This window comes from Dendroctonus ponderosae, unplaced genomic scaffold (genome assembly GCF_020466585.1).
Source record: "Dendroctonus ponderosae isolate FM_Combo_2020 unplaced genomic scaffold, Dpon_F_20191213v2 Dpon_F_20191213_6, whole genome shotgun sequence".
NCBI lineage: Eukaryota > Metazoa > Arthropoda > Insecta > Coleoptera > Curculionidae > Dendroctonus > Dendroctonus ponderosae.
In genome coordinates this window covers 13,483,083-13,494,992 of record NW_026018814.1, presented here as the reverse complement: position 1 = coordinate 13,494,992, position 11,910 = coordinate 13,483,083, and the positions used below count along the sequence as shown (strand labels likewise).

The 11,910-nt window shown below is 33.1% G+C and overlaps 2 protein-coding genes across 4 annotated transcripts in view; one reads left to right on the top strand and one right to left on the bottom strand.

The window, feature by feature from the left end:
- LOC109543800 overlaps positions 1–5,823 on the top strand; it is a 17,738-nt gene extending 11,915 nt beyond the window's left edge. For all 3 annotated transcript variants that reach the window (XM_019913671.2, XM_019913670.2, XM_019913673.2), the window contains 5 exons: positions 761–911; positions 1,917–2,056; positions 2,348–2,483; positions 3,530–3,790; positions 4,448–5,823. In XM_019913671.2, coding sequence (XP_019769230.1) covers positions 761–911; positions 1,917–2,056; positions 2,348–2,483; positions 3,530–3,790; positions 4,448–4,592 — 833 coding nt within the window. In that variant the 3' untranslated portion in view covers positions 4,593–5,823. The remainder of the gene's footprint in view (positions 1–760; positions 912–1,916; positions 2,057–2,347; positions 2,484–3,529; positions 3,791–4,447) is intronic.
- An 85-nt stretch (positions 5,824–5,908) lies between these two features.
- LOC125504954 lies at positions 5,909–8,916 on the bottom strand (the record flags this gene model as incomplete). Its single annotated transcript, XM_048667775.1, is given in 1 exon segment — positions 5,909–8,916. A coding segment is annotated over 1 exon segment (335 nt), but the record flags the coding sequence as incomplete, so codon positions are not given.
- Between the last annotated feature and the right edge of the window lie 2,994 nt (positions 8,917–11,910).

The following is an 11,910-nucleotide window of genomic DNA, read 5'->3' as shown; positions in this document are numbered from 1 at the left end:
CTGATTACAGTGATGATTAACGACAGCCACATGGCGAGTTTCATTTTTCTTCCCGCCAACAACGCGCCTCTTGCATTTGTTTACCGAACTAATTTTGTGGTGAAGGCTATCCCATTGTGTTGTCATTGAGGTGCCGAACACCGACCTAATTTTGTGAACCACCGAACCGACGAATAAAACCGAAATGTCGGCAACTGTCCCTTTTTGTTATTATAAAAGTTGCGAAGAGTTGAACAATATTATATCAGTAAAATCGATCAGACTTCTCCAAAAAAGTTGTTTGAGGCTAACAATGTTTTGGTTGCTATCATCCAATTGAAGAGCTTTTTTAAGAAGGCAATGTGCCCAGATGTTTCCAAAATTGTACTCAATTTAAAATGTTACTACAATTATATGGCCACTTACGCCGACTAAGCGATTAAAATAAGACGTAGTATCGTTTCTGCTATGATCAGCATGATTTAAGTATGAAAGTAGCCACGGCAGAAACGATAATTCAGTTAAAGTTAAAGATAGTCTATGGTCAGGTCTGTTTAATCTCAGTTCATAGACAGCCTATGGTTAGGTCCGGTTCGGTCACACACAATTCAAATCCACATAATAAAGAATATTGTATTAATTTTGAAATAAAGTGTTTTTTAAAAACGTGAGTTTCAAATTAATCAATAAAATTCTACCGAAGAAATTAGGCTAGTCTTTACATTACTTTGTTTTAGCAGAATGCAATATACATATCTAAATATTTACCATCATGTTTTAGGTTTATTGAGCCAGGCTTTGATGCTAATTGTGATTGCTGGTTTTCTATTTTCCGAAACATTGAGCGAATTTTGGAAGACGAAAGTTCCAATTAATTCTCGCAATCTACATGACGTTATTTTTCGAGTTGTCGAAATAGGCGTGGCTATATGGTAAGTCGAAATACTGTCTCTTATGTCCTCAAAAGTAAGTAAAGTGAGAGTCATATTTCAGTACTTTTCGCTTACAAATTACTTATACAATGTAGAAAAAAAAGACAAATGTTTTAACACTGGCAGTATTCCTATTCTATTTATTAAAGCATTCCTTACAATTTTCATCACCCGTACAAATTTCAAGACAATTTTTAAGTGAATACCTATTATAATCTCAGGTTGTGTACTTTTTTCTTTCATTTAAATTCAAAAATATATTTTCAATATGCTGCATTGTGTTGATTGAAGGAAAGTTTGTCTTCGGAGGCTTTTGTTATTTTGCTTTTTTATTTTTTGCCAATAGCGAAGGATTTAGTTGATTTCTTCAATTTTTATTTATCGTTCTTTTGCCAACCTGTCTCAATCTAGCGTTAATAATATATACAGGGTGATTCACAACCTTATGGACACAGAGCAGGGGCGTGTAGAGGACCTCAAATCAAGTCGAGTTTTCATTTAATTTTTTTCTCAGGCCCATGGTTAACGTGATACAGGGTGTTCGCATCCAGTTGGCTTTTACCTACGGGTAAAGGGTCTAAACAGTAGCCTACGTTAAAAATGTGAGCAAAAGATCTCATAAACTGCAGGAGTTAAAAAGAAAATACCAATATTTTTTTAAAACTCTAACACCCTGTATCTCGTTAACCATGGGCCTGAGAACGAAAACTTAAATGGCATGATCATACCCCTGCTCTGTGTCCATAAGGTTGTGAATCACCCTGTGTAAACGCGTGTTGCATTAATAATATAATATGTAAGTATATATAAAAATGTTTCTGTAACTTGATCTTACGTAACGAAATCGTTAGTGGTATACTCCAAATATTTTAAGTTGTGCGTTAAAACATACAAAGTCCGTTTGATAAAAGTTAAATTTATAAAAACATATAAAATACATAACTACACTACGAGGAAACTTTCTCGGAAAACAGAATATAAGTGTTTTTTCTCTGATAATTGCAGGTTTCCTGCAGTGCTTTGGAACTGTATGCAACCTTCCGAACTATGGATTTTGAATCCAAGAAAGCTTTTAGCAAAATTCGACCAGCAAAAATATCCCGAGACCGAATTGTCACAAGTTGACGGAGCCCAAGCATCTACAGGTGACTACATTTTCAATATTACAGATATTGTTAAAGCAGTCGTACGCTTCATTCAGTTAAGATATTTGAGAAATTAGAGCTTTTTTTAAATAACACTTTTCTCTAAGTGGCAATTTTCCAATCTAATTTTCCACGCCGACTGATCGCAATAAAACATTCACCATTTTACCGGTTCGATAAGGTGCATGAAGTTTCAACAAAAATCTCATTATTTATAAGAGAATTGGTTAATTCTCTATGAAACTATTGTAGTATTGCTGTATTGAAATATAATCATATTAAATAATTTAGGTGCCGAAGATGACGAAGCTTTTCTCGATAAAAGAGAGTGTTGGATTTGCTATGACGGCGATCGAAATGAGCCGTTAATTCAGCCATGTGATTGTACAGGAGACGTTTCTAGCGTGCATCATGAATGTCTTAGAAGGTAAGAATATATTTCTGAAATTTTAAAATTGATTGGTAAAAATGGTCTCTGGAAGACTTAGTTTGTCAAATTTGTATTAAGGAATAAAACTATTTTAATATAAGATGCGAAATGGTGACAAAGTTGCATTTTTTTTATAAAAACATTCAAGCAAGTATAATTTCTTTTCAATCGTGATTTGACAGAATGGCTTTCTGTTGATCCGTTACCGAACATCTTGTTGCGTACTTTTATTCACTTGATGTATATCGCGCAAGAGGAATGCCAAGTATTAATTGAAGGTTTAAAATAGTTTATATCACTTGATTTGTTTTGTCTTCCCATGAGCAAACCTTTGCAAAAAGGAACTAAGTACAAAAAAATGATAAGCCTCTAGCTCGCGTACCTCAGTCGCGCACAATCGTATCGATGTTGGTCTAATTTTGCGGTCGCTAGTGCTAGTAGCAAGTGGAAATGCCTCCAAACAAAATATATATCCAACCAAACCCGGCGAATCTTGATTAATAGAGTTATCGAATACCATACTTACATACTTTACACATAGTGTAGAAGCTAATAATTCTTAAAACTAATGTCTGACTTTCAAAAGAATGTATGTTGCATTTTTTACATCTTCAATATTAAAAGGTCAAATTATACAGTGATTAATATACACACTGCATTACAAAAGAAGTGTCGTCCAGGAGTGGACGTCAACAGTCTAAGAAGAAGAAGACACATGGAAATATAGATATTTATGTGATTGGAATATGGAAACTAAATTTTGGAACATTGCCTGGTTTTCATCTTCGTGTCCCTTCGATATGGCAAATGTATTTTACGTCAGTAAAATGATCCCTTTCCTTATTTACGGATAAAACAACAGCTATTTACATAATGTTAATGACAAAACTCGTCGTTTATTGGTGCAGATCAAAAACCGCCCATAATCAGTAAGAATGTTACCTTGGGAACTTCCCAACACGGCACTTAGAGTGGAATGATGCCGAAGCCTGTGATTATATTTTTTGTCTTTAAAACTACTAATTGTATTTTCGCTCTTTTAGATGGCTAATGGAAAGCAGTTCCGCTTCGAACGAACCTCTGCGATGCAAAGTGTGCAACTACGAATACGAAATCTGCCAAAATAACGAGCTGAAATGGGACAAGGGATTTACCGCCAAACATTGGGGTAGTACCGCCGTAATTGTGACATGCATTTGTATGACTATCGCATGCGCATGGATAGTCATCCAGTTGTATGATAACTCGTATATCAGAATGGTAGCAGCTAGCGTTGCAGTCATAATCATATACGTTTGCATCAGGTAAATATAAAAGTGTTTTATCGACAAAATCACAATTATTTGCCTACCTTTTCAATGCCGCTTAGACAGATGCTAGTGCTGACATTCTACTACACAACCATAATTTTACTAATTCCATAAAAAAACTGTGAAATTAAAATGCAGAAAGTAGGCCTGGGTAACACTGAAGTGAGTTTCGCTTTTGAGTTGCTGCGGCTTCCTCACTTAATGAGTTCTAACTCATTTATTAAAGCTTTACGCGCTTTAGTCCGCCAGATGTTAGCCAAACAACTAAAACAAAGAAAGATCAACATTTTCTGTGAGTAACGTTTTACTACTATGTTCCGCCAACTAAAAGAAAGCCCATGTTTTCCCAGCAACGGAACTGAGTTACGGCACCCATTAAGTCAATTGAACAGCACGGCGCCAACTTCCAAAAATTCCCCAGGAAAAAAGTCCCAAAGGGCAGTAAAACCTGCCTTAACAAAAAAAATTAAATTAAGTAATGCCAATTTTGATAATGGACTAGAGTTACACACATCGGTAATTTTGTACAATGTGTTAATTTAAATAGATCCTGGCTTTAAATTAAATTTCCAGGTGAAATGTGCAATATTTAATTCAAGGACCTGAACATACATTATCGTTACGCATTATGTTTTTATTTTAATTTTTTAGATTTTTGGGTCAGAATACACTTAGCGCCTATCAGCGCGCCAAAGTGGCTGCTTTGAGTATCGGAAATCACGTAACTACTATAAGTGCCAACGTCATTTTGCCAACTGAGACTAGCACCAAGTCGGTTGCTGAAGCCAATCTGTAATAGGCTGCAATTTTACAATCTTCAAGTTTCCATTGAGTGCCGACGACACCATGAAGTATTATGCTAAATAGTTTATCTCTTGAGCTTTGACTGTATAAGGACACTTAATTGTATGCATTCACTTGGAGTAAGTTTTTTCAATTGGTTTCGTGGCAATTCCCATTTAATTATTATGTTATATATTATTGACATCTATAATTACCCCAGCACAAGAAAATTGCTATCTTAGTACAGAAACGTCAACCCGTGCACCATTTCATGCTGATAAAACACTTATTACAACAATATTCATGCTTGAAAATAAAATAGTACAGTCGGACATCTACAATAAGGATCTGATTTATCGCGGAAATTAAACTGTTTATCAACTTGGATACATCACGAGTTGTATAATTGAATGAGTAAGTAATAATAATAATAATAAAATAAGAATTTCAAATTGCTCATTTTAATGTTAAACTCTAATTAAAATCCTTATCAAAAATAATATTTGCAGAATGAAAAAAATAAGCTTTTTAAATAACTGCTACCCCAATTAATAATAAAATCACTAGTTTTAAAGTAAATAATCTAATATTTAGTATCAATTCTTAATCAATAACGTTCGAAAATATCCAAACATCACAGAAACCATTATCTAGATAAACGCAAGGCAGAAAAATTCTGATATAAATATTATAATACTGAAATAATGTAGATTATCTCTCACGTGATTTCATGGAAATATATCGAGCTAATAATAAACTATATGTGATATTTATTTTTAGGCAGAATGTAGGTTATACTGTATATTTTTAGTAAGTTATGATATTCCAGTCACACATACTGGACTTAGCTAGGAGCGTAGTTAAAAATGGTCCAGAGGAGTTATTCTTTGTTTTATTCCGTATATACTCCTAATCAACTAGTGTGTACATTTTGCTTAGCATGTAAAACAATATTATAATTATCTCCTCTGAGGCATTTTCTTTTTATTTCTATTACTTCCGAAAGTTACTCTTTATTACTTATCAAAAAGCTTTAAAATTGTTAACTAGTATTCGTTCCGTTTCTGTTCGGTCGTAAAAATTAGCGACACTTCAAAGCGGCGGAATGAACAGTATATAAATTCATCACTATGTTTTTTTGTTGATCTTCGTTTTGTTGAAATTGTTATTTTTAGTTTGGTAATTCATATGTGCTATGTACATGTATCAATATCAGATTAGTAAACTATCGACAGTATATAAAATGTAATATTTTTTAAAGAATACAAACCTGCAACAACTGGTGGTATACAAATATAGCATTTACAGGGGTAAAATAAAAACAGCACCTTTCACTTTCCCTTTAATTAAAAGACTTATGGCAATTGGCTACATAGGTTTTATGTACTACGTTATATAATCTAGTTCGGCTTATCACATAGATGATTACTATCATGTCATTCATAAAATGAATGTCAATTTAAAAACTATTAAGTCATTTGAGGTGTCTAGTCCACGTTATATTCTCACATGCAAGTATAAATGTTTAAACGCAAAATAAAAGTATAAACTTATAAACTCCCCTATCGTTTATAAAATTTGTTTTCAAACACCAATTTCCAATTGTTGGACAACAGTAGACTTAGCTATAACATATGTCCTGTCCATTATATGTCTAATATGATTTGAGTATATAACTATACTTCAAATATATTTACGATATAAATACGGTATAAAATAAAGCTTGCAAAAAAATGGGCGTAGGAAAAGTTATAACATGATTACAAATATATACACACATCAGTTGCTCTCGCTTAATGTTCATTTCGTAAACCGATATTGCGACAATAAATCCACGCAATCTTTAAGTCAATTTAACATTTATTCTATTTCGCTTTGAACTTAGAATTACGTTTTAAATATCCATTTCCACCCATTTTTCTTGTAAGTTATAAGAGTGTTTACAAAACATTTGTATTGTTCAGGATGGCTACTACCACCCCGAACGTGTATGAATTTACTTAAAACAGCAGTTCTGATCTAGTTCGTTCTGACTATTGTACATAGTTGTCAAAGACTATTTATAACAGTAAAGCACACTTATGTTAAAAATCGATACAATCAAACTGGTTAAGTCAATTTTAAGATCCAGTAAAAAGTGAAAAAAAGACGTGGTTTTATTTTGGTTTGAAGCTAATAGCATATCCTCGATAAATAATACAGGAAACAATACGGATCATTTTCCGAAGAGATCATCATCAAAGTTTAGAATATAAATTTCGGATCATTTAATAAAATGAATGCCATGTGCAAGATTAAACTTTGGAACTAAAAAGTTAATTAAAATCTTAGGATACCAAAATTATGGACGCATTTTGCTTAGTTCATGGTTCTATGTTGTAAATTGAAATAGTATATAAAAAAGATTTAAATATATATTGACAAATGATCAACCGATACATGGTTCATCGAATTAAATGAACCGAGAGTTGAACACACATCGTATATGTAATATTATTTACCAAATACTGGAATTATAACTTTAAAATAACCATTTGGTTCATAAAATTGAAGACGCTCAGCGTATTTTTACGAAAATATGTTTACGCCGAATTGCCAAATGTAAAAAAATACATACATAAGACTGGTAAGTACATTATGCTAAAGCGATTTTCTCGAGTTTTCCAATTTTACCTCGATATTCCGAATATACATATACACGAATGTAATAATAACTACAGATACTTAATTTATGTTACCACATTATAATTAATTGAAAAACAATTTATAATCATGTAAATGGGTTACAATTTCTGGGACTAAAAGACTATTTTTTTTTTCAGTCGTTTATATGTGGTATTAAATTATGTACAAGCGCAGGGTGAGCAGCTAAGAGTGGCTTTCTCATCTCTAATAAATATGTAGCATGCTCTTCTGTAGAACATGTTTTATCCTTGATTTTAAATGCGGTTTAAATTTAACATTAATACCATAAATAGTGCATTGAAATTATGAGAAAAATTTTATTAATTGTTGTTTAAACAATTATGTTAAAACTTCTCTGCTTTACAGCGACTAAACCCGAAGATATATTTGAAATAGTTACGCCATTATTTCCGGAGCAGCCCTTCTCCAGACTTTAATTGCAAGCGATATTTTCCATGTACGATGAGAATATGATCAATAATAACATAAAGAAATTGGGTCTTAGTAGTAAATTGATGAAAATAATTTGATTTGATTCTAATAACATTATAAACTCTGAGTAAGATGGCATACTTTTTCAGTCGATCCTACGATCAAAATAACGTTAATTTGGAAAATTAAATGCTAAATATTATATTTTTAGGGTGTTGAAACAACGTTAAATTATCTTTGAGAATCGTGGGAAAACATGTTTATATATTTTCATCCGGAAAGTCATCGCCAAGACCTAAAATTTCGCTCATATATTCAATCCAGTCCTGGCTTATCAAATGAAGTCAAAACTAGTTTAGCTGGGTGTAAAACACGTACGCGTTTTTATTAATCTTAGAGCACAAATTACATATTTCTACATACTGCAAGTATTCTTTGAGCTGCTCACCCCTTCTCGAAGAAACTGCCAATAACTTAACGGTCAACTTTTGTTGGTGTTGACTTCAAAATCGAAAATTGTTTACATTTATCTTAAAAGCTACTCATTTCCTGACAATTAGAATCAAATGCACTCATTTTTACCTAAGCTAATAATTTTTAGTTTAATTAATTTAAAGTTTAAATAATTTTCTAACCCATTTTGGGATACATAGTTTTAAAGATTACAGCGTGGCAGCTCCCAATAAAGTAAAGTGCAAAAATAAAACACCTTTTAAATTATTTGCACTTGCTCTGTAGATGTGCTATATAAAAAACTAAAAAATTAAATTCAGCTTAATGGTGATTTCGAGAGTATAAAATCATGCAATTGTACCTTATCTAGAGTCTATAATGTGATTTCCCTAAGCACTTAAACCGTTACTACTTAAAGTTGTTAACTAAAATTTATCTATAATCAGTATCAAAGCGATCATCATGTTCCCAACCCTTCTTCATTTTCGGTAGATCTTTCTTTTTATCCCAGTCTTTCCTTTGGATTCTTTGGTCATTTACCTTTTTGCTGTCTCTATCCCTCCAACTCACATCGCCTGGACCCTCCTTCGGGGGTTTGTTCGTGTGCCAGATTTCCGATTCCGGATTCAGCGTCGATCTGCTTGTGATCCAGGCAGCTGATTCCAAATTGCTTTTCTCCGCCTCCCAGATGTCGTAAGAGTCACTTTGATTTCGATTCCGTTGTAATCGAGCTCCTACTCCTAAAATTGGGCGTCCTGATTTGACACCTGCAATATTAAATGAACAATTATTTATTAACGTATATTGAGAAATAATAGATATGTACAAAATTTCTTTATAAATATGCCCAACAAAAATGTAGGAGAAAATAAAAATTCGACCAGTACCGAACCGAACTAAGTAAAAATTCCTTAAAAATAATAGATTAACACAAACCATTTTCACTTTAAAATGCCTACAATGTATACAAATTGGCTCGCGGTTTATGACACCTCAGGCTTTCGGAAAACGGAACTTTGAATTATTCTGTAAATTTACCTAATCTGTAATCACTCGTAGAAGGCGACTTGAGTCGACCTGGGGGGTTGAATTGTGAGTCGGCTTTAAAGTTTTATGAATTGCTTGGTTTATGGATTGATTATTGGATTATTTGCTATATGGAAATGACATTTTTCTTGACTTCAAAAAGGTGTAGCAATCAAGTTGCAACTTGTGCCACATCTGTTAACACATAATATCAGCATTATCCATAATGAAATAATATACGACGATGCTCGCATGATGATTACACAGCCACGCAACCAAATTTTTTTTTATCGGGTGTTCAGACACTGTAGTATTTTTACATGCTGAATCAGTTTGATTCTACCAGGTCAGGATTAAGTCTAATTAAGAAAGAACCATTTAGGCGGAAAAACATTTATACATCTGTAAGGTTTGTTCAAAAGAGACGTTAAAGCGAGGTAAACCAAAGTCGATTTGTCATGCAACTTTTCCATATCTAACCACCTGTCAAAAAATAGTTCGAAAAAAAATAAAAAGTTTTTCGCAAAAAATGTTGGTGGGTTTGCGATTTTTTCGAAATTTTACATTTTATTTTTTGTCTCGAAAACGACGCTTCCTATCGAAAAAAGTTATTCTTTATAAAATACAACGGTATTTTTCCAACTTTCCGACTTTCATGGTTTTCGCGAAAATGGAGAAAATATGGTTTTCAAAAAATTGCAAATATCTCGATAAGCAAGAGCTGCACTGAATCTAATCAGTCTATTTCGTCTCTTTCGAACAAAATGTACAGATTTTTCCCGCCTAAATGGTTCTTTCTCAATTTAACTTAAAATCACCTTGATCCTGACCTGACAGAGTCAAACGGATTTTAGCAGGTCAAAATACAACAGGATATGTGTGTCAAGCCCACATAAATAATTGGTTGTGTATAACTTAAGCGTCATTTCAACAGTTATCCAGTTAAGTTATTGGATACATTACGCATTTAATATACATTGCATATTTATTTTAAGTCTATCAGTTCTAATTTCTTTAGAAAATCAAAAGACACAAACTCATATTTTTGTAAATCGAATATTTCCAAAAACAAGACAAATATAATCTTGTAAAATTTAAAAATTGTACCAAAAATATTTTATTCTAAGATCTGACTGATCCGCAATAATCCACTATTTGCAAGTTTCACAACATTTCGGTGGGCACCATTCCAAATCTATATTTTAAAACACCAAAAACACTTTTCTAGGTGTGAATTTTCAATCTGCAAATTCGTGTTTGACGGAAAATAAAATTAAAAACTTTAATAGTTTACAGTAGAAAATATGTGATATCGCAACTATACCTTGATTTTTTCCACGCACTGAATTATACTGGATTTTGGGAATCACATACTGGGTGTCAATTTGAAAACTTTCCGCCCTTAATTTATTTCTTACAGTTAAAAATATGAAAAATTGGAGACACGTTAATTTTACGATGGTACTACTTCGATGGTATTACGAGTATCTAGTTAATTTGCGTTCATTGGATCTTTTGTCTCTGAAATTCCACAAAAGCCTTACTATTCTATCAAGAAATTCAAAAAAATGCGCTGTTTATCATTACATTTTGCAGCAAATTTAAAAGATGTAGCCAAAACAGGAATACTATTAATTGTTAATTCGCTTTTGCTTGTTGAGCTGCTCAGTGATAACTTTCATTAAGTGCATTACGATATGAGAATGGTTTATTCTCTTGAAGAAAGAACTGAAATTATTTTCAATTATGGAGAGGATCAAAAGTGCGCCCAAAGGCCGGCATTATTTTTCAGTGAAAGTAATATAAAAAAAAGTAACGAGTGATGAACGAAGGAGCAATTGAGGTTTTGGGATTATTTTCTGCAGCGCCCACCATGTTCCACGGCAGCAGAACAGACAGAAATATCACACTAGACTGTAAGAAAAGCACTGAAAGAACAATAAGAAATAATAGCATACACAATATAATCAAAAAGTTAACGTTTGGGCTGGTATTCTTGGAAATCCCATTATTGGATCTTTATTTTTATATTAATAATTTTTATTGAAGTCAACTTCAGGGGTGATCTGTATCTTAATATGCTTAGTATGCTAGAAACTCGAATTGACGCAGAGGGTACATTCCAGTAGGACGGTGCTCCCCCACATTCTTTTCTTCCGGTCCGACAGTGGTTGAACGAGAATCCCAGATTGGCAGAAGGGGACCAATTGAGCGGCCCCCAAGATCTCCGGATTTAACACCCTTAGACTTCTTTCTTTGGGGGCATCTTTAAGTACATAAAACACAACCTGCTAATATTGTTGGTCTTTTAAGGCGAATTGCAGCAGAATGCTGGTCAATTCTCGGTGAAGGTTTCCGAAATGTTCGAGTGGAGTTCGAAACCAGACTGTTATTGTTTACAGGAAAATTGACAACGTTTTGAAGAACTGATAAGATAGTGCGTGCGTAAGTAGATCCGATGTATTTTATTGTAGAAATTTCTCTTTCGCAAATAAAGTTATTTTTGTCGGAGTAAAATAATGAATAAATAAGATATCAAATAGCCCCAAAACCATGTGCCACTTGATCCCCTTTCCCATTTGATTAGGGTGACATATACTCCTCCTAAGGAGTTGAAACAAGAAGGCTACAAATATTCATTTATGCCCGGTTTCCGAACTCCAACATATCGGTTACATAAGCTTATGAGTCTCATAAACTACCAAAATCACGTCTGTTGGGTTTCTCAACGTCTG